The 23,937-nt window shown below is 37.8% G+C and overlaps 1 protein-coding gene across 2 annotated transcripts in view; it reads left to right on the forward strand.

Moving 5' to 3' along the window:
* Nucleotides 1-23,520, forward strand: part of LOC128638738 (carcinoembryonic antigen-related cell adhesion molecule 1) — a 465,051-nt gene extending 441,531 nt beyond the window's left edge. For both annotated transcript variants that reach the window (XM_053690871.1, XM_053690872.1), the window contains 2 exons: nucleotides 6,176-6,204; nucleotides 19,504-23,520. In XM_053690871.1, coding sequence (XP_053546846.1) covers nucleotides 6,176-6,204; nucleotides 19,504-19,608 — 134 coding nt within the window. In that variant the 3' untranslated portion in view covers nucleotides 19,609-23,520. The remainder of the gene's footprint in view (nucleotides 1-6,175; nucleotides 6,205-19,503) is intronic.
* Nucleotides 23,521-23,937: the final 417 nt, after the last annotated feature.

The following is a 23,937-nucleotide window of genomic DNA, read 5'->3' on the forward strand; positions in this document are numbered from 1 at the left end:
GAATTCAGGTTTTGCCATTTTGGCGCGTAGGGCACTATGGCTTAAGTCCTGGTCAGCAGACGTTACTTCAAAGTCTAAGCTTCTTAACATCCCCTTCAAGGGACAGACCCTATTTCCGGCCTGGTCTGAAGGAGATCATTTCTGATATTACTGGAGGAAAAGGTCGCGCCCTTCCTCAGGATAGGTCCAATAAGTTAAGGACCAAACAGAATAATTTTCATTCCTTTCGAAACTTCAAGAGTGGTGCAGCTTCAGTTTCCTCTAATGCAAAACAAGAGGGAAATTTTGCCCAGTCCAAACCAGTCTGGAGACCTAACCAGGCTTGGAATAAGGGAAAGCAGTCCAAGAAGCCTGCGGCTGCCTCTAAGACAGCATGAAGGAGTAGCCCCCGATCCGGGACCGGATCTAGTGGGGGGCAGACTCTCTTTCTTCGCCCAGGCTTGGGCAAGAGACGTCCAGGATCCCTGGGCATTAGAGATTGTTTCCCAGGGATATCTTCTGGACTTCAAAACTTCATCTCCAAAGGGGAGATTTCATCTCTCACAATTATCTGTAAACCAGATAAAGAGAGAGGCATTCTTACGTTGTGTTCAAGACCTGCTGGTTATGGGAGTGATCCACCCAGTTCCAAAGGAGGAACAGGGCTTCTATTCAAATCTGTTTATAGTTCCCAAAAAAGAGGGAACTTTCAGACCAATCTTGGATCTCAAGATCCTAAACAAATTTCTCAGGGTCCCATCCTTCAAAATGGAGACTATCCGAACCATCCTCCCTATGATCCAGGAGGGTCAATATATGACTACCGTGGACTTAAAGGATGCCTATCTCCACATTCTGATTCACAGCGATCATCATCAGTTCCTCAGGTTCGCCTTCTTAGACAGGTATTACCAGTTTGTGGCTCTTCCCTTCGGGTTAGCCATGGCACCAATAATCTTTACGAAGGTTCTAGGGTCCCTACTGGCGGTTCTAAGGCCACGGGCTTAGTGGTGGCTCCTTACCTAGATGACATTCTGATACAGGCGTCGACTTTTCAAATCACCAAGTCCCATATGGACATTGTTCTGGCCTTTCTGAGGTCTCACGGGTGGAAGGTGAACGAAGAAAAGAGTTCTCTATCCCCTCTCACAAGAGTTTCCTTCCTAGGAACACTGATAGATTCAGTAGAAATGGAAATTTTTCTGACAGAGGTCAGGTTATCAAAGCTTCTAACTTCCTGCCGTGCTCTTCATCCACTTCTCGGCCATCAGTGGCTCAGTGTATGGAAGTAATTGACCTAATGGTAGCGGCAATGGACATAGTTCCGTTTGCCCGCCTACATCTCAGACCACTGCAACTTTGCATGCTCAGTCAGTGGAATGGGGATTACACAGATTGGTCCCCTCTGCTAAATCTAGATCAAGAGACCAGGGATTCTCTTCTCTGGTGGTTCTCTCTGGTCCATCTGTCCAGGGGAATGAGTTTCCGCAGGCCAGAGTGGACTATAGTCACGACAGAGTCTGGAACTCCCTGAGTTCTGGAACTGATAGCGATATTCAATGCTCTTCAGGCTTGGCCTCAATTAGCTGCGGTCAGGTTCATCAGATTTCAGTTGGACAATATCACGACTGTAGCCTATATCAACCATCAGGGGGGGACAAGAAGCCCCCTGGCAATGTTGGAGGTTTCAAAGATAATTCTAAGGGAAGAGGTTCACTCTTGCCATCTCTCAGCTATCCATATCCCAGGAGTAGAGAACTGGGAGGCGGATTTTCTAAGTCGGCAGACTTTTCATCCGGGGGAGTGGGAGCTCCATCCGGAGGTATTTGCCCAGCTGATTCAACTATGGGGCAAACCAGAATTGGATCTGATGGCGTCTCGTCAGAACACCAAGCTTCCCTGTTACGGGTCCAGGTCAAGGGATCCCCAAGCAGCGCTGATAGATGCTCTAGCAGTGCCCTGGTCCTTCAGCCTGGCTTATGTGTTCCCACCATTTCCTCTCCTCCCTCGTCTGATTGCCAAGATCAAGCAGGAGAGAGCTTCGGTGATTTTGATAGCACCTGCGTGGCCACGCAGTACTTGGTATGCAGATCTGGTGGACATGTCATCCCTTCCACCATGGACTCTGCCGCTGAGGCAGGACCTTTTACTCCAAGGTCCATTCAAACATCCAAATCTAATATCTCTGCGGCTGACTGCTTGGAGATTGAACGCTTGATTTTATCAAAATGTGGTTTCTCCGAGTCGGTCATTGATACCTTAATTCAGGCTCAAAAGCCTGTCACCAGGAAAATCTATCATAAGATATTGTGTAAATATCTTCATTGGTGTGAATCCAAGGGTTACTCATGGAGTAAAGTCAGGATTCCTAGGATATTATCCTTTCTCCAAGAAGGATTGGAGAAGGGATTGTCAGCTAGTTCCTTAAAAGGACAGATTTATGTTCTGTCTATTCTTCTGCACAAGCGTTGGGCAAATGTTCCAGACATTCAGGCGTTTTGTCAGGCTTTAGTTAGAATCAAGCCTGTGTTTAAACCTGTTGCTCCGCCATGGAGTTTAAATTTAGTTCTTAAAGTTCTTCAAGGGGTTCCGTTTGAACCTCTGCAGTCCATAGATATCAAGCTTTTATCTTGGAAAGTTCTGTTTTTGGTAGCTATCTCTTCGGCTCAAAGAGTTTCAGAGTTATCTGCCTTACAGTGTGATTCCCCTTATCTGATATTCCATACAGATAAGGTAGTGTTGCGTACCAAATCTGGATTCCTTCCTAAGGTGGTATCTAATAAGAATATCAATCAGGAGATTGTAGTTCCGTCACTGTGTCCTATCCTTCTTCAAAGAAGGAACGTCTATTACACAATCTTGACATGGTTCATGCTTTAAAGTTTTATTTACAAGCTACTAAGGATTTTCGTCAAACATCTGCATTGTTTGTTGTCTTCTCTGGACAGAGGAGAGACCAAAAGGCTTCGGCATCTTCTCTTTCTTTTTGGCTGAGAAGCATAATCCGTTTAGCTTTTGAGACTGCTGGCCAGCAGCTTCCTGAAAGAATTACAGCTCATTCCACTAGAGCGGTAGCTTCCACATGGGCTTTTAAAAATGAGGCCTCTGTTGAACAGATTTGTAAGGCGGCGACTTGGTCTTCGCTTCATACTTTTTCTATATTCTACAAATTTGATACTTTTGCTTCCTCTGAGGCTATTTTTTGGAGAAAGGTCTTGCAGGCAGTGGTGCCTTCCGTTTAAGTTCCTGCCTTGTCCCTCCCTTCATCCGTGTCCTAAAGCTTTGGTATTGGTATCACACAAGTAATGGGTGAACCCATGGACTGGATACACCTTACAAGAGAAAACAAAATTTATGCATACCTGATAAATTTCTTTCTCTTGTGGTGTATCCAGTCCACGGCCCGCCCTGTCACTTTAAGGCAGGTGTTTTTTATTTTTAAACTACAGTCACCACTGAACCCTATAGTTTCTCCTTTTTCTTGCTTGTCTTTGGTCGAATGACTGGGGGTGGCAGTTAGGGGAGGAGCTATATAGACAGCTCTGCTGTGGGTGTCCTCTTGCAACTTCCTGTTGGGAAGGAGAATATCCCACAAGTAATGGATGAACCCGTGGACTGGATACACCACAAGAGAAAGAAATTTATCAGGTAAGCATAAATTTTGTTTTTTTATCACATGGTGTTATTATGAGTGTAACTGTACATTTAACTGTACTTTTGTTGTGTTTTGTGACACTTTTTTTTCCGTTTTGGAAAAGAGTTAACCGGAGCTCTGCGGTTGCACTAACCCAACGTGTGTTAACATCAATTATTCTCAAGCAATCGCATTTACTTTTAACTTGTAATACAAGCGATAATCCAACACGCAAACAGGTGCGATAAACTAGATATCTCTCCCGTGCAAACGTTTGTGCTCCACTCATAATCTGGCCCTATATGTTTTATAAACTTAAAATGTAATAGGGTTTTCTTTTATATGGGTGCACTCACAAGTGAGATGGCACTATATAGATGGATAGTGCAAATAGAGAGGCTGGATATCGCAGCCACCAGCTGGCTGATGCCCCCGGCTAAACCTCCAGGGGAATTCCTCCTTAGACTTGAGAGTCTCCAGCATCCAGGCACAGGCAATCAGCAGCAGTCACTTTTCACAAACAGTACGCTGCAACTTGATAAAAGCACTAAAAGCATTACTAAAACTTCAGGGTACAGCTGATCTGTTTAAAAAACATGCAATGGCTCTCCTTCGAGCTAAGAAACGTGAAAAATATAGATGTTAACAAAAACAATCCCAGATAAGCTACAGTATATAAATGGATCATCCACAAAACATGTATGCAAAGACAAATCTAGTGTACAATGTCCCTTTAGTTATCAAATTAATTCACAGAAGAGGTCCAAACCCACTGTGTATTTGCTAAGGGTATTTTATCCTAGATTTAAAACAAAGTGAATGCTGGTGGTCTTTAAATGGACACTAATAGTATGCTATAGAATAACATATCAGCCAAGCCTACACATGTTTAAATAAATTAACAGCTCGTTTGCTGCAATTGTTTTTCTATATTTAAAATCTACCCACCATCTTGCCTTATTTGGAAGAGAAATTTGGGGTTTGTTTCTGCACAAGACAAGATTTGCCAATGTGTGGATACATTAGACTGCATTGTTTTATAGTTGTTATCTGCTGAAATTTAGTCTGCAGTGTGCATTTCCAACTTTGAGAATTAAAAAATCCACAATTTCCACAGCTATATTACATGTAAAGGGGCAACATAACTAATGAAAGCATACTGCACATAATAATAACATTTTATATGACATAGGTGTTCATTGTCCCTTTAATGCAGTGTTAAAATACACTGCTCTCTTTTCTTAATGGGATACATGACAGATGGCTTCCTCTTTATTAAATAAATATTTAACATGTAAATCTTGTTCCTCAATATAAATAAAAATAAATAAATAAAGATAGGAGGAAGTGAGTGTGATAATTTTTTTCAAAATGACCAGGGCAGAATATTCTGGGCTACATTACATATGGAGCGCAACTCTCCCATGCACTCATGTTATGGCAAAAATGCACTTTTTTGAGCACATCCAAAAATGACTCATTTTACAAATGGGTAGTAAATGTGTCCGCGAGGTTGTGAACATGTTTTGCACATTGGTAAACACAACAAACTCAGAGCTCTGGTTAAGTGAAAAAAGTTGCACAAAACACCTCAAAAATACATTATAACAATCATATTAACACTGTCTGATAAACGTTGTTTTATAAAAATATTGCAAGGATAAAGGCTCAAAGGGGCCCATTTATCAAACTCCGTATGGAGGTTGAAGGGCCGTGTTTCTGGGGAGTCTGAAGGCTAAGTCTAAAGACCGCTGCTCCATAACCTGTCTGCCTGCTCCATAACCTGTCCGCCTGCTCCATAACCTGTCCGCCTGCTCTGATTTAGGGGTTAATACTTTTATTAGGTAGATCAAGATGTGTGTGAATGGTGGATTAGGGGTTAATAGTTTAAATAGGCATATTGCATTTTTGGGGGTTGTCGGTTTAGGGGTTAATACTTGTATTATTAGTTCCTATGTGGGTTTGATGGTGGATATAGGGGTTTTACGTGTCGGGTATTTATGCTCATTTCTGGACATCGCTAGTTTATCCAATTTACGGCACTTTTTGAAACCCGATGTGCAAGGTAAAATTACAGGTGGCATGGGTTTCAGCAGTTGCACTGAATCTTGCGCCGCATATGTAATTTTGCCCCTGATGCTCCAACCACATTGAAGTCAGTCCGAGCATGCTCCTGATTGCACTGCATCACCCTTCTTGCATATTCCACTACAGTTTGAGCAGAGGTACTGCAGTGAGCTCTACTTGTTTGCAACAGAGATACAGTTCTTGATTGGCAAAGCAAACAGGTGTGAGTGACTAAGGGAACCTTGAAATATGCTACTATACAGATATGAATAAACAACAAACCAAGGAGATAGATACAAGAAAACAAATATAATTATGATTATTAAAAAAAAAAAAAGTTTGTCTCTTTTCTACAATTTAATTAAACTCTTAATAATGGATCAAAGTGTCCCTTGTTTTGGGTGTTCACAATGTATATGAATACGGTGGGATGTTACACAATAGTACTATTTATACTCTGCAAGTAACTTTTTTTTTTTCTATCAATCTTTTTAGACCGCACAACTATACCTGGAATACAGATGGTAAGTGATCGCATGTGCTACAATCAGAATTTTCACTAGTACTTACAACTTGATAGAGATTGTTGAAATTTAAAGTGTCTTAAGAATCACTAGAAATTAAGTTATTTGTAGCATACATGAGAGAGGTGAAATAGAAGGAAGTAATGGTCATATAAATTAATATTTTTGCATGTTTTCATAAAATAAAAGCATAATATTTAAGAACATTAGAGAGTGTGTCCAAAATGTTTATAGAGGTTCATTCCAATCTTTCTTCTTTTTTTTTTCAATGCTGGAAAATGAAAATTGCCATTTTTTTAAATTAACAAAGTGATCACAATCTTTCAGAATCAAACACAGTCGAGATGGTTAAGTCACACAAGAATCAAGGGGTTGATAAATTGACCCCAGAGCATGCAATTTTAAGCAACTTTCTAATTTACTCCTATTATCAATTTTTCTTCATTCTCTTGCTATCATTCGGCTAGATTACGAGTTTTGCGGTATGAGTGAAAAAGCAGCGTTAAGGCTATTTTTCACTACCGCTGGTATTACGAGTCTTACAGATTTAGGGGCACCGCACACTTTTTTGCCCTTAATGCAAATTAACTTATGCAATTTGCGGAAAGTCTTTTTTCAATGGGACTTCCATAGCCCCGGTATTACAAGTCTGCCTGGAAGGCCAAAAAGTGAGCGGTACAACCTAAAACTTCAAGATCAATACTGTAAACTGAAAGTCAGTAGTTATGAGTTTTGCGCTACAAAGCTGTAGCATAAAACTCATAACTAAAGTGCTAAAAAGTACATTAACACCCATAAACTACCTATTAACCCCTAAACCGAGGCCCTCCTGCATCGCAAACACTAAAATAAAATTATTAACCCCTTATCTGCCACTATAATAAACATATTAACCCCTAAACCGCCACACTCCCGCCTCGCAAACACTAGTTAAATATTATTAACCCCTAATCTGCTGTCCCTAACATCGCTGCAACCTACATTACAGTTATTAACCCCTAATCTGCCGCCCCCAAAGTCGCCGCCACTATACTAAAGTTATTAACCCCGAAACCTAAGTCTAACCCTAACACCCACTAACTTAAATATAATTAAAATAAATCTAAATAAAACCTACTATTAATAACTAAATAATTCATATTTAAAATTAAATACTTACCTGTAAAATAAAACCTAAGCTAGCTACAATATAACTAATAGTTACATTGTAGCTATCTTAGGTTTTATTTTTATTTCACAGGCAAGTTTATATTTATTTTAACTAGGTAGAATAGTTACTAAATAGGCATCTAAGCTAAGGAGCCAGAAAATTTTTGGTTCAGTACAATTGACAGCACTTGTTTAATGGTGGGTGCATTTAGCCACAAATCAGCAAGCACAACCCAGGTTGTTAACCATAAATGGGCCGTCTTCTAAAATTACATTCTTGCTTTTCAAATAAACGGTTAGATTATGAGTTTTGCAGTATGAGGGGTGTGCAGTGCTAACTTGCACGTTATTGTCAACGCTCACTTCCCTACAGTGCTGGTATTACAGGTTTATAAAAACCCGGCGTTATCAGACAAGAAGTGAGCGTAGAGCAAAATTGAGCTCCATACCGCACTCCAATACCAGCGCTGCTGAAAGCCGCGGTGAGCTGGTTTTACATGCTCGTGCACGCTTTCCCCATAGACATAAATGGGGAGAGTCGGCTGAAAAAAAGCCTAACACCTGCAAAAAAGCAGCGTAAAGCTCTGTAACGCAGCCCCATTGATTGCTATGGGGAAACAAAATTTAGGTTTACACCTAACACCCTAACATGAACCCTGAGTCTAAACATCCCTAATCTTACACTTATTAACCCCTAATCTGCCTCCCCCGACATTGCCGACACCTACATTATATTTATTAACCCCTAATATGCCGCTCCGGACATCACCGCCACTGTAATAAACATTTTAACCCCTAAACCGCCGCACTCCTGCATATCAAACACTAATTAAATATTATTAACCCCTAATCTGCTGCCCCTAACATCGCTGCCACCTACCTACATTTATTAACCCCTAATTTACCGCCCCCAACGTCGCTGCCACTATACTAAATTTATTAACCCCTAAACCTAAGTCTAACCCTAACACCCCCTAACTTTAATATAATTAAAATAAATCTAAATAAAACCTACTATTAATAACTAAATAATTCCTATTTAAAATGAAATACTTACCTATAAAATAAACCCTAAGCTAGCTACAATATAACTAATAGTAACATTGTAGCTAGCTTAGGGTTTAATTTTATTTTACAGACAAGTTTGCATTTATTTTAACTAGGCTGAATAGTTACTAAATTGTTATTACCTATTTACTAACTACCTAGCTAAAATAAATACAAATTTACCTGTAAAATAAAACCTAACCTGAGTTACACTAACACCTAACCTTAAACTACAATTAAATAAATTACCTAAATTAAAAACAATTACCTAAATTACAAAAAACCAAACACTAAATTACACAAAATACAATAAAAGACATTATCAGATATTTAAACTAATTAAACCTAAACTAATAACCCTATAAAAATAAAAAAGCCCCCCTAAAAAAAAAAACCCTAGCCTAAACTAAACTACCAATAGCCCTTAAAAGGGCCTTTTGCGGGGCATTGCCCCAAAGAAATCAGCTCTTTTACCTGCAAAAATATACAAACAACCCCCAACAGTAAAACCCACCACCCACACAACCAACCCCCCAAATAAAATCCTAACTAAAAAAAGTCTAAGCTCCCCATTGCCCTGAAAAGGGCATTTGGATGGGCATTGCCCTTAAAAGGGCATTTAGCTCTTTTTCTATTGCCCAAAAGCCCTAATCTAAAACTAAAACCCACCCAATACACCCTTAAAAAAACCTAACACTAACCCCCGAAGATCCGCTTACAGTTTTGAAAACCGGACATCCATCCTCAACGAAGCCGGGAGAAGTCCTCAGCGAAGCGGCAAGAAGTCCTCAACAAAGCTGGGAGAAGTCTTCATCCAAGCCAGCAGAAGTGGTCCTCCAGATGGGCAGAAGTCATCTTCTATCTTCATCCATCCGGTGCGGAGCGGGTCCAACTTCAAGACATCCGGCGCGGAGCATCCTCTTCAAACGAAGTTTTCTTCTTGAATGAATGTTTCTTTAAGTGATGTCATCCAAGATTGTGTCCCTTGAATTCCGATTGGCTGATAGAATTCTATCAGCCAATTGAAATTTAAGGTGAAAAAATCCTATTGGCTGATGCAATCAGCCAATAGGATTGAGCTTCAATCCTATTGGCTGATCCGATCAGCCAATAGGATTGAGCTCACATTCTATTGGCTGATTGGAACAACCAATAGAATGCAAGCTCAATCCTATTGGCTGATTGGATCAACCAATAGGATTTTTTCAACTTTAATTCTGATTGGCTGATAGAATTATATCAGCCAATCGGAAATTCAAGGGACGCCATCTTGGATGACGTCACTTAAAGAAACATTCATTCGTGAAGAAGACTTTGTTTGAAGAAGATGCTCCGCACCGGATGTCTTGAAGATGGACCCGCTCCGCGCCGGATGGATGAAGATAGAAGATGCCATCTGGATGAAGACTTCTGCCCGTCTGGAGGACCACTTCTGCCGGCTTGGATGAAGACTTCTCCCGGCTTTGTTGAGGACTTCTTGCTGCTTCACTGAGGACTTCTCCCGGCTTTGAGGATGAATGTCCGGTCTTCAAAACTGTAAGTGGATCTTCGGGGGTTAGTGTTAGGTTTTTTTAAGGGTTTATTGGGTGGGTTTTAGTTTTAGATTAGGGCTTTTGAGCAATAGAAAAAGAGCTAAATGCCCTTTTAAGGGCAATGCCCATCCAAATGCCCTTTTCAGGGCAATGGGGAGCTTAGGTTTTTTAGTTAGGATTTTATTTGGGGGTTTGGTTGTGTGGGTGGGGGGGTTGTATTTTTATTTTACAGGTAAAAGAGCTGATTTCTTTGGGGCAATGCCCCGCAAAAGGCCCTTTTAAGGGCTATTGGTAGTTTAGTTAAGGCTAGGGTTTTTGTTTTATTTTGGGGGGCTTTTTATTTTGATAGGGCTATTAGATTTGGTGTAATTAGTTTAAATATCTGATAATGTCTTTTTTTATTTTGTGTAATTTAGTGGGGGTTTTTTTGTAATTTAGGTAATTGTATTTAATTTAGGTAATTTATTTAATTGTAGTGTAAGGTTAGGTGTTAGTGTAACTCAGGTTAGGTTTTATTTTACAGGTAAGTTTGTATTTATTTTAGCTAGGTAGTTAGTAAATAGTTAATAACTATTTACTAACTATTCTACCTAGTTAAAATAAATACAAACTTGCCTGTGAAATAAAAATAAAACCTAAGATAGCTACAATGTAACTATTAGTTATATTGTAGCTATCTTAGGGTTTATTTTACAGGTAAGTATTTAGTTTTAAATAGGAATAATTTAGGTAATGATAGTAATTTTTATTTAGATTTATTTTAATTATATTTAAGTTAGTGGGTGTTAGGGTTAGGGTTAGACTTAGGTTTAGGGGTTAATAAATTTAGTATAGTGGCGGCGATGATGGGAGTGGCAGATTAGGGGTTAATAATTTTATTTTAGTTTTTGCGATACAGGAGGGCCTCGGTTTAGGGGTTAATAGGTAGTTTATGGGTGTTAGGGTACTTTTTAACACTTTAGTTATGAGTTTTATGCTACAGCTTTGTAGTGTAAAACTCATAACTACTGACTTTAGAATGCGTTACGAATCTTGCGGGATAGGCTGTACCGCTCACTTTTTGGCCTCCCAGAAAAAGCTTGTAATAGGGGCGCTATGGAAGTCCTATTGAAAAAATACTTTACGCAAATTGCCTAAGCTAATTTGCGTTAAGGCCAAAAAAAGTGTGCGGTGATCCTAAACCTGCAAGGCTCGTAATACCAGCGGTAGTGAAAAAGCAGCGTTATGAGCCTTAACGCTGCTTTTTTACTCATACCGCAAAACTCGTAATCTAGTTGAATGTTAAGTATAGGAGCAGGGGGCATGCTGCTTAGAAGCCTGTATCTCAGGCATCTAAGCCAAGACCCACCATTGGAAAGGTAATCGCCTAACCTTTCCAATAGTGTAAGTCTTGAGGCTCTGAGAAAAAAAAAAAAATTAAAACAATTTTGTTCATAAAATAGAAAAATAAAAAAAAAAAACTTAAAAAATCTTAGCACCCAGGTGGGAAAGTGCTTAGCACTCAAAGGGTTAATAGCCAGAAAAAAAATATTTTAAAGCTATGAATTTTTAAACAAAAACCTTGTATTAACACAATTAGGAAAAATATTTGAGACTTATTATTATACAACAGTATGATACACTGACGGACTCCATGGGGCTGATTTATCAAAGCCCAAATGGGGCCAAATACCCCTGTTTCTGTATGAGCCTTTAGACTCGATAGAAACGGGAGTTAAGAAGCAGCGGTCTTAAGACAGCTATACCTTAACTGGTCCGCTGCCTCTGAGGCTGCGGACATCAATCCACCCAATTGCATACAATTGGGTTGGTTGACACCCCCTGCTAGCGGCCGATTGACCGCGAATCTGCAGGGGACGGCATTGCACAAGCAGTTTACTAAATGCCAACAGCGTATGCTATAGCGTATCATGTCTGCCAGACATTGATAAATCGGCCCCCAAAAATAGATTGTAAGTGTTTATGAAAAAATGAAGTGTTTATTTGAGATTCCTTGAGAAAATTTCACAAGAAGGAATATTGTTTGTATTTAAAGAATATCCATATTTTAAAGAAAGACACAATAGTGGGTAGGGTGAGGTACATATAGATTGTAAGTTATTGAAATGATTATCATTTAAATTTATATTTTGTTTTTTTTTGTTATATTTTAAGATTGTCCCATATAAAACTTATAATTATACCTAAAATGTATGGTATAATTAAAGGGATGGCAAACACATTGCAATTTTTATATCAAATGTTTAGTTCTGCATAATGAAACAACTTTGCAATATATGTTCATTATTTATTTTGCCCCATTTTCTTGTAATTTAGCTCTGAAAATTCACCAGCTGACTTTTTAAGGATAACTCTATTAAATACATGTTACTTGTTGTCTGTGTAATAAAGCTCAGATTGACTGATGGTCAGTGGCTATTGAAAAATTGCAGTGAATTTGTTTTAAAAATGTTAAACTTGTCTGATATGTTATTCTATAGCAACACAAATGAACTGTCTTGTAATTACAAGGTGTTTACTGTCCCTTTAAAGGGAAACTAAACACAATTTATTTCCTTTCATGATTCAGATAGAGTATGCTATTTTAAGCAACTTTCTAATTTACACATATTATTTTTTATTTTATTTAAAAAGCAAGAATGTAAAGTTTAAAGGGACATGAAACCCAAAAAATGTATTTCATGATTCAGATAGAGAATACAATTTGAAACAACTTTCTAATTTACTTCTATTATCTAACTTCTAAGTTTCTAACTTAGAAACTTCTAAGTTTCTAGCTGAACAAATGGGTGATCCAATGACAATCAGTATATATATATATATATATATATATATATATATATATATATATATATATGCATCCACCAATCAGCAGCTAGAACCTAGTTTCTCTGCTGCTCCTGAGCTTTCCTAGATAAACCTTTCAGCAAAGGATAACAAGCGAAGGAAGCAAATTAAATAATAAAAGTACATTGGTAAGTTGTTTCAAATTGTATTATCTATCTGAATCATGAAAGAAAAAATTTGGATTTCATGTCCCTTTAAGAGCCAGACCATTTTTGGTTCATAACCTGGGTTACACTTGTTTATTGGTGGCTAAATTTAACCATCAATAAGCAAGCACTATCCAGGGTGCTGAACCTAAAATGGTATGGCTCCTAAACTTTAAAGGGACACTGAACCCAATTTTTTTTCTATTGTGATTCAGATAGAGCAGGCACATTTAAGCAACTTTCTAATTTACTCCTATTAGCAAATGTTCTTCATTCTCTTGGTATCTTTATTTAAAAAGCAAGAATGTAAGTTTAGATGCCGGCCCATTTTTGGTGAACAACCTGGGTTGTTCTTGCTGATTGGTGGATAAATTCATCCACCAATAAACAAGTGCTGTCCAGGATTCTGGACTTTCTTTTTAAAATAAAGATAGCAAGAGAATGAAGATACATTGATAATAGGAGTAAATTAGAAAGTTGCCTAAAATTGCATGCTCTGGGGGGTAGTTATCAACGTGTCAACTTTCCTGCCTTCGCCGGCCCAATACGCCCGCCTAAGCTCGCCTACCATCGCCGCCGCGGACCTGAAAAAATTCGCCTAAGTTATCAATAAATCTGTCAAAAAGCCGCGCACCAAGTATGGGGCGATGAGCAGCGGACTGTGAGAGTTATCACTCATCCGATCTCGCTGCTCTTCGGCTTTTTTTTCAGCTTTATTGCTAGCCTGTCACTAAGCATCCACACTAACTACACTGTTCTACCCCCTATACCGGCGCCCCCGGAGCCCCCCGCAACTCAAAGTTACTAACCCCTAAACCGCCACTCCTAGACCCCGCCACAACTCTTATAAATGTATTAACCCCTAAACCGCCGCTCCTAGACCCCACCGCAACTATTATAAATGTATTAACCCCTAAACCGCTGCTCCCGGACACCGCCGCAACCTACATTATACCTAGTAACCCCTATCCTGCCCCCCCTATACCGCCGCCCTCTATAATAAGGTTATTAACCCCTATCCTGCTGATCCCGCACCTCGCCACAACTAAATAAATAGTTTAACCCCTAAACTGCCGCTCCCGGACCCTGCCGCAACCTATATTAAATTTATTAACCCCTAATCTGCCCCCCTACACCGTCGCCACCTATAATACATTTATTAACCCCTATCCTGCCCCCCACTAAACCGCCGCCACTGTAATAAATTTATTAACAACCCCTAAAGCTAAGTCTAACCCTAACACTAACACCCCCCTAAGTTAAATATAATTTAAATCTAACTAAATAAATTAACTCTTATTAAATAAATTATTCCTATTTAAAGCTAAATACTTACCTGTAAAATAAACCCTAATATAGCTACAATATAACGAATAATTATATTGTAGCTATCTTAGGATTTATTTTTATTTTATAGGTAACTTTCAATTTATTTTAACTAGGTACAATAGCTATTAAATAGTTATTAACTATTTAATAGCTACCTAGCTAAAATAAAGAGAAATTTACCTGTAAAATAAAAACTAACCTAAGTTACAATTACACCTAACACTACACTATACTTTAATAAATTATTCCTATTTAAAACTAAATACTTACCTGTAAAATAAACCCTAAGATAGCTACAATATAATTAATAATTACATTGTAGCTATTTTAGGATTTATATTTATTTTACAGGTAACTTTGTATTTATTTTAGCTAGTTAGAATAGTTATTAAATAGTTATTAACTATTTAATAACTACCTAGCTAAAAGAAATACAAAATTACCTGTAAAATAAATCCTAACCTAAGTTACAATTAAACCTAACACTACACTATCATTAAATAAATTAAATAAATTAAATACAAATAACTACAATTAAATACAATTACATAAACTAACTAAAGTACAAAAAATAAAAAAGCTAAGTTACAAAAAATAAAAAAATAGGTTACAAACATTTAAAGAATATTACAACAATTTTAAGCTAATTACACCTAATCTAAGCCCCCTAATAAAATAACAAAGCCCCCCAAAATAAAAAAATTCCCTACCCTATTCTACATTAAAAAAGTTCAAAGCTCTTTTACCTTACCAGCCCTTAAAAGGGCCTTTTGTGGGGCATGCCCCAAAGAAAACTGCTCTTTTGCCTGTAAAAGAAAAATACAACCCCCCCCAACATTAAAACCCACCACCCACATACCCCTAATCTAACCCAAACCCCCCTTAAAATAACCTAACACTAATCCCCTGAAGATCATCCTACCTTTAGTCGTCTTCACTCAGCCGAGCCACCGATGGAACTGAAGAGAAGATCCGGAGCGGCAGAAGTGATCCTCCAAGGGGCGCTGAAGAAATCTTCCATCCGATGAAGTGATCCTCCAGGCGGCGCTGAAGAAGTCTTCCATCCGGGTGATGTCATCTTCCAAGCGGCGCTGAAGAAGTCTTCTATCCGGGCGATGTCATCTTCCAAGCGGGGTCTTCAATCTTCTATCTTCATCCCGCTGACACGGAACATCCTTCTTTCCCAACGGACTACCGACGAATGAAGGCTCCTTTAAGGGACGTCATCCAAGATGGCGTCCCTTCAATTCCGATTGGCTGATTAGATTCTATCAGCCAATCAGAATTAAGGTAGGAAAAATCTGATTGGCTGATTGAATCAGCCAATCAGATTGAGCTCGCATTCTATTGGCTGATCGGAACAGCCAATAGAAGGCGAGATCAATCTGATTGGCTGATTGGATCACCCAATCGGATTGAACTTCAATCTGATTGGCTGATTCAATCAGCCAATCAGATTTTTCCTACCTTAATTCCGATTGGCTGATAGAATCCTATCAGCCAATCGGAATTGAAGGGACGCCATCTTGGATGACGTCCCTTAAAGGAGCCTTCATTCGTCGGTAGTCCGTCGGGAAAGAAGGATGTTCCGCGTCGGCGGGATGAAGATTGAAGATTGAAGACCCCGCTTGGAAGATGACATCGCCCGGATAGAAGACTTCTTCAGCGCCGCTTGGAAGATGACATCGCCCGGATGGAAGACTTTTTCAGCACCGCCTGGAGGATCACTTCATCGGATGGAAGATTTCTTCAGCGCCCCTTGGAGGATCACTTCTGCCGCTTTGGATCTCCTCTACAGTTCCATCGGTGGCTCAGCTGAGTGAAGATGACTAAAGGTAGGATGATCTTCAGGGGATTAGTGTTAGGTTATTTTAAGGGGGGTTTGTGTTAGATTAGGGGTATGTGGGTGGTGGGTTTTAATGTTGGGGGGTTGTATTTTTCTTTTACAGGCAAAAGAGCAGTTTTCTTTGGGGCATGCCCCACAAAAGGCCCTTTTAAGGGCTGGTAAGGTAAAATATCTTTGAACTTTTTTAATGTAGAATAGGGTAGGGAATTTTTTTATTTTGGGGGGCTTTGTTATTTTATTAGGGGGCTTAGATTAGGTGTAATTAGCTTAAAATTGTTGTAATATTTTTTAAATGTTTGTAACCTATTTTTTTATTTTTTTGTAACAGCTTTTTTTATTTTTTGTACGTTAGTAAGTTTATGTAATTGTATTTAATTGTAGTTATTTGTATTTAATTTATTTAATTTATTTAATGATAGTGTAGTGTTAGGTTTAATTGTAACTTAGGTTAGGATTTATTTTACAGGTAATTTTGTATTTCTTTTAGCTAGGTAGTTATTAAATAGTTAATAACTATTTAATAACTATTCTAACTAGCTAAAATAAATACAAAGTTACCTGTAAAATAAATATAAATCCTAAAATAGCTACAATGTAATTATTAATTATATTGTAGCTATCTTAGGGTTTATTTTACAGGTAAGTATTTAGTTTTAAATAGGAATAATTTATTAAAGTATAGTGTAGTGTTAGGTGTAATTGTAACTTAGGTTAGTTTTTATTTTACAGGTAAATTTCTCTTTATTTTAGCTAGGTAGCTATTAAATAGTTAATAACTATTTAATAGCTATTGTACCTAGTTAAAATAAATTGAAAGTTACCTATAAAATAAAAATAAATCCTAAGATAGCTACAATATAATTATTCATTATATTGTAGCTATATTAGGGTTTATTTTACAGGTAAGTATTTAGCTTTAAATAGGAATAATTTATTTAATAAGAGTTAATTTATTTAGTTAGATTTAAATTATATTTAACTTAGGGGGGTGTTAGTGTTAGGATTAGACTTAGCTTTAGGGGTTAATAAATTTATTACAGTGGCAGTGGTGTAGTGGGGGGCAGGATAGGGGTTAATAAATGTATTATAGGTGGCGACGGTGTAGGGGGGCAGATTAGGGGTTAATAAATTTAATATAGGTTGCGGCGGTGTCCGGGAGCGGCGGTTTAGGGGTTAATACATTTATTATAGTTGCGGCGGGCTCAGGGAGCGGCGGTTTAGGGGTTAATATGTATAGAATAGCTTGCGGTTGGCTCAGGGAGCAGCAGTTTAGGGGTTAATAACTTTATTTAGTTGCGGCGGTGTAGGGGGGGGCAGATTAGGGGTGTTTAGACTCGGGGTTCATGTTAGGGTGTTAGGTGTAGACAGCTCCCATAGGAATCAATGGGATGTCTGGCAGCAGCAAACTTGTACTTTCGCTATGGTCAGACTCCCATTGATTCTTATGGGATCCGCTGCCTCCAGGGCGGCGGATTGAAAACCAGGTACGCTGGGCCGGAAAAGTGCCGAGCGTACCTGCTAGTTTTTTGATAACTAGCAAAAGTAGTCAGATTGTGCCGCACTTGTGTGCGGAACATCTGGAGTGACGTAAGAATCGATCTGTGTCGGACTGAGTCCGGCGGATCGAAGCTTACGTCACAAAATTCTACTTTTGCCGGTGTCTAGCCTTTGATAACTAAGGCGAATCAGCCTCGCCACAAATACGCTGCGGAATTCCAGCGTATTTGAGGTTGACAGCTTGATAACTACCCCCCTCTATCTGAATCACAAAAGAAAACATTTGGTTTCAGTATCCCTTTAAATTCCTGCTTTTAAAATAAAGATAGCAAGAGAACGAAGAAAAATTGATAATAGGAGTAAATTAGAAAGTTGCTTAAAATTGCATGTTCTATCTGAACCATGAAATAAAAAATCTGGGTTTAGTATCCCTTTAAGTCTAGTTGGTGTAACAATAACCTAACAATGATGATCCACACTCACTGGTCTTGCCAAAAATATTAAAGAATTTATTGCCAATGTTTTGAGGACACAACTCCCCTTCCTCAGACCAATCAGAAACACTGATAAAATAAGCAATATATAGTAGGGATGTCCAATAGAATGCACCAGCGAAATTAAAGAAAGCGAAAGTTAAAGAAAATGAAAAATACTGACAAAATTCATCATTATTTATTCATTTTATTTAAATTACTTTTTAGAGGTACAAAACTTTCCCTAACGCACTCTGGAGAGTGTGCTAACCCAATTCTTTCCTTGTCAGAACCCTGGCAGGAGGCTTAGCACGCTCGGCTGCCAGGATCTGCAATAACTTTAGTGTAGGTCCTGGGATCTGAGTGCACTAAACCTCCTGTTAGCACGGCCGGGACTCTGGCAAGATAAGGATCAGGTTAGGGTAAGTATTGTAGCTACAGGTGAACTTTTCACCTGTAGCTTTGAAACATTTACATTTGTTTTAATGAAAACTAATGTAAATCTTTAACTAAAATTCAGTTTACCAAATAGTGCAGCCAACGTATATTCGGAGAAATTAATTCCCCCCCCCCCCCGAATATTCGTTACAAAAATTTCATCTGAAACCATATTTTGTTGGCTGCACATGTCTATTATATAGTGCAAACATTATACCTTTACCGAGAAAAATACCAAAAAGGTGGCACTGGCAACCTGTGAATCCATACAGATAAGTGACCTGTAAACATAGTAAACATTAATAAATCCATGTGAGATGTGAACAATAAAACTGTAAGAAATATACAGATATACTGTTTAGTTGGTATAGTTTTCAGTTACATGCCCCTAACAAAAGATTGGCCATTGGCTCTGTGTCCACACCTATCCTTTCTTTTTGGATCCCGGTTAGTAAACACTTTCAATATATTTGACATGCCCCTTCTGACATGCATTTACATTATATGGTCTAATTACTAACAATGTGATGATACTTATATGATACTGCATGCATATTAAATTGATGTGGTATGTGGGTCCGATTTTTGTATCCATGTTATGTCATTGACCTATTCTGTAGAATTCAACTTGGCACATGGTTATGTGATGAAAGCACAAAGTGTTGGTGTGTGTCTCTCTCTTGCTCTCTGTCTCTTTTCTGCTCTTTTTTTCTCTCCATCTCTTTTTCTCATTCTTTCTCTCTCTCTCTCTCTCTCTCTCTCTTTCATTTTTTGTCTCTATTTCATTCTTTCTCTCTCTATTTTTTGTCTTACTCTCTTGTTTGCTCTCTCTCTCTCTCACACACATTTTCTGTCTATGTCTCTCTCTATTTTTCTCTCTTTCTCTCTCTTTTTTGCTCTCTCTCTCTATCTTTCTCTCTTACTCTTTCTTTCCTTTTCTCTCTTTCTATTCCCCTCTCCCTTCCCCACTAATCTGATGTATTTTTTTCTTGCAGGCAGAACATGAAATACAGTACAGCTCTCTTGAATTTGCAGGCAGGGGTCAAAGGATGAAGCCTGATCCTGAACCCACAATGTATGCAGAAGTGAGACGCACTTAAGTTGCTCGTCATTCAGGACCTTATACTTAAGAAGATTCAAAAGTACAATTGTTCACTTTATCTTCGACTGCTGATAATAAAAAAAAATCTCAGATCTGCTGCAGGCTCTGAACACAAGTGTGATGTTATTATAAGGTGAAGTGTAGGGTCCTTGTTCTCATGCATGTTTGCATGTTGTTTTTTTAGTGTCATCAAATTCAATGGAAGTCTCCAGAAAAGTTTCCCTACTGCACAGCTTTGATTTAATTATATTTTACTCAGGAATACTGTATAATATTACTGTTTAAATCTATTATACACAATGTTCATTTTTTAAATAAATAAAAACATATATGACTGAGATAACTGCTGTATTAGTACATACAATTTAAATGGTTGTGGAAGTCAAAATTTCCAGTTTAGTTATATTATTGAAATTAAATTGCCTCTTTGTTGTTGCACTCAGTTAATCTGTAGAGGGAGGCTGCAGCAGGCAGTGCTAAGGTACAGCAGGGAACACCCACTGCTGTGCCTTCATTTACTATTACTGCACACGTTGTTTAGATGTCTCCTATTCAAAGACAGATGCATTATCAGTTTGTGTTCAAACAATGCTTCTAGCTATACATCTTTGTTTACCATAGTTTTACCATAGAGTGGATAAAGCTACTGCATTTACAAAGAGAGGTTTAGTGTATTCCTTTATCTGATTCTGAATAACAAACAAGAGTACAATAAAAGAGATGTTAAAATCTATATGTTCATTTTTGTTTAGTAAGTGTTTTAGTTCAAGTTTTCTTTTAGTTCAGTGCACATTGAAGCAACATAAAAAGAGCACACAGGTGCAGAGCTCCAGTCAATCTGCAATTTGTGGGATGGTTCTAATTTCTGAGCTCTTTTGTTTAATTCCTTGTTCACTGATTTATGTTATATTTACTGCTCAGCATAGCCATGGATAGCCCAAACTACTCCACTGGAACACTACCCCTGACTGCCAGGCCATGACCCAGTCTTCCCAGAAAAACCCAGAAATTTTCTATAGCTGCCTGGCTATCGATTATTATTACAAAATATTATGCAGTAACTTGTGTCACCAGATGTATTAGAGGCTGAATATGAAGCTGTCTCATTTCAAGATTCTACTGATTATGGTTATTATGGAAAAAAAAATCACAGAATTGGCTTATTTACTCTAAAGCTGGCATGAACTGTGCAATTCTAAGATCCAACATTACCCACTGTAAGTTAAAAAAGGATATTTTAATTCCTTTGTAACTCACTACAGGGCATTCTCCACCTTTATTGATGTGAATCTTAGACATGTGCTGCATAATATGGTACTCCAAGAAATACAAGTTTTGCTCACTGTACATTTTATTTTGTGTTATATTCTTTTTAAACATTGTATTTTGTATATAATGATGTACAATTTTATTTTTTAAATTATATGTAAAGTGGGTTTTACTGTGTCAGTGGGTAGGCAGGAAAACATCATTCTCATTATTGGTTTAACCAGCTGTATGTGCTTGTGGTAATCTCTTAAAATAAAAGACAATGTTAATAACTGGTGGAAAAATAACCTATATACAAAACTATAAGTGAAAACCAGTTAAACTGCAATAACAACATTACATTTTGGTTTGTATTCAGTTTAGACAATTTTGCTGATATATCAATCCTTGTGGTCTGCTACAAAATGGTACTATTTAGTTATAAAGATTTATTTCTATCAGAAACAGCTTGCAGTGGGTTATAGGTTCAGTTTTTTTGTTTTAATTAAAAATCTTGGTATTTCTTATCTTTTTTTTCTTGTTTTTAATATGGTTAACTAGGTTTTGGTGTTATCACTTTCTAATTCAATAGTTTTTTTCTATTTTAATTAGGGACTTTACTTATTAACTGACTAAGCAAATATTTAAAAAAAAACACCCAAGATGCTATACAAAGATATTGTCAGACTGATTGGAATAGGGACAAATGATTTTGGTACAAACAGGAAGCATGAGATCAAGTACCATCATTATCTCTTTACATTTTTTTTTAGAAAAGAGGAATAAGGAATAAGAGATCATTGCTGATATTTCTGATGTGTTAATTTTTTGCATTTCTGCTATTACATATAATATTGAGATCTGTATTAGATGGCCAATTAATATTTTGCTAATTGTATATTTACCTCTCAACAAATATCTCCCAATTCCCAAACTGGCTTGTATTAAGGCGCACAAGAAATATAACTGAATGAACAGAGAAATAAAGTCACCAATGAATTTCTCATTAGGCTGTCAAATGGTGCCTTATATATGATATGCTGGAAGCACAGCTAAACGGTTAATCCAATCAAATATGGAGAATTTTGTACATATAAAACATAGAAGATATTTTTGTAGTGCTTATATTTTGCTAGCAGTGATAGATAGGTATAGAGGGATGACAGTGATTTAAAGGGATACTAAACCCACATTTTTTTCTTTCATTATTCAGAGGGGTCGATTTATCAAAAGCTTCGCAAGCCTTTCGACCCCATAGGACTGCAGGTTCTCACAAGAGAACCTGCACACCGTATTTAACAAGTAGCGGTCATCAGAATTTTAATCTCCTGGGTATAGTCTGACCAGGGAGATTGACAGCTCCTGCTCACGTGTGATTGGCTGTGCACAGGCAGGGGGCGAGATTGCACACTAGCGGAAATAGCACTCATGTGCAATGCTGAATTCCGCCAGGGGAATTCAGCCCGCCAGAGGGGAGCTGCAGCGGGGGCACATATGTGCGCCCTTGTCCACCTCAGCTTGATAAATTGACCCCAGAGCATGCAATTTTAAGCAACTTTCTAATTTTACTCCTATTATCATTTTTTCTTCATTCTCTTGCTATCTTTATTTGAAAAGCAAGAATGTAAGCTTAAGAGTCAGACCATTTTTGGTTCAGCACCTGGGTTGCGCTTGCTGATTGGTGGCTAAATGTATCTATCCAGGGTGCTGAACCAAAAATGGGCAAGCATCTTAGCTTAGATTCCTGCTTAGAATGAAGATAATTGATAAAAGGAGTAAATTAGAAAGTTGCTTAAAATTGCATGCTTTATCTGAATCATGAAAGGAAAAAAATGGGTTTAGTAACCCTTTAAGGGTAGAATAAAATAATAATCAGGCTCTTGGTAAAGTGGAATCTGTACATAAATTAGACTGAAACAGAAAATCTATTTTGTGATACAATATTTGATAGAACTTCTACAGGGTAACATTATAATTCAGGTATATGTCTGTTGTATATTCAAAAGATTCCTAACATCTAATGAGGGATAATAAAGAGTTAACCTCTGAATCTCACACATCAGTAGTTTAAGATGTTTTACCTGCTAATGGATAGATCCTACAGATGAATCTAAATGGATGTTATGCATGAATCTGTTTACTGTTTTGTATATTTCTATGTGCTCATGGAAATAGTTTGTGTAATGTAACACTTTGATTTGCATAAGACTTTTGATCAAAGAGTTTTGTTTTATACTGAGGAAGTCATGTATTTTAAGCAAAACCCATTTTGTGCAAGCATATTAAGTATAGTAGCTTCCCCAAATTACTGAGAACATGCAAATTATTAAACCACTCCTAATAAAGTCATTTACGGCTCCATATAAAATGTCTGGTTTTATTTTTAACAACGATAATTGCAACTTATTCTATAAATGCACTCAATCAAATTATTGATACATTTCCTTCTTGGTACTTTTTCCTGCTGTCACCATAATTTACTTATATGTCTAAATATATTTCCCAGTTTATTCTCTACTAAATATTGGCTCAGATTCCAGTCTATTAGCACTTGCTGTTTGAAATTGTTTTATTCAAATTGTTGTTTTTTTTGGCTTCCTTCTCTAAGACATTCCAGTCTAAGCTACCAGAATTACAAATAAACTATAATACATAATGATAACTGCCTTACATGTTTCAGTTTTGTTTCTTATATAATCGATAATATATCTTCATGACATGTACAATTAACAATATTATATCATCTATACTATTATTGTGTTTGTAATGTCCGTTGCAGTTGGCAGTTGCGAACGCATCCTCAAAGAAATGTTGGATGCGCGCGCAGCCACCTCGCAGCGACAGACAGCTTCAGGAGCTCCAACTCTCAGCTGTAACATAACAACTGAGAGCTGGAGCTTCTGAAGCTTCAGGCATCTGCTGCATATGGAGCTGAGCGCGATCGGTGCTCTACCTCCATATGAGGCCAGATGCCTGATCGTTACAGATGGTGACACTGTGTATGTCACCGCCTGTAACGATCTTCTGCTGGTGCTGGTGAGAGGTGTGGGCGGGTGGTGGGTGGGTGACTCAGCAGGGA

This window comes from Bombina bombina, chromosome 8 (assembly GCF_027579735.1).
Source record: "Bombina bombina isolate aBomBom1 chromosome 8, aBomBom1.pri, whole genome shotgun sequence".
In the NCBI taxonomy this organism is placed as follows: Eukaryota; Metazoa; Chordata; class Amphibia; order Anura; family Bombinatoridae; genus Bombina; species Bombina bombina.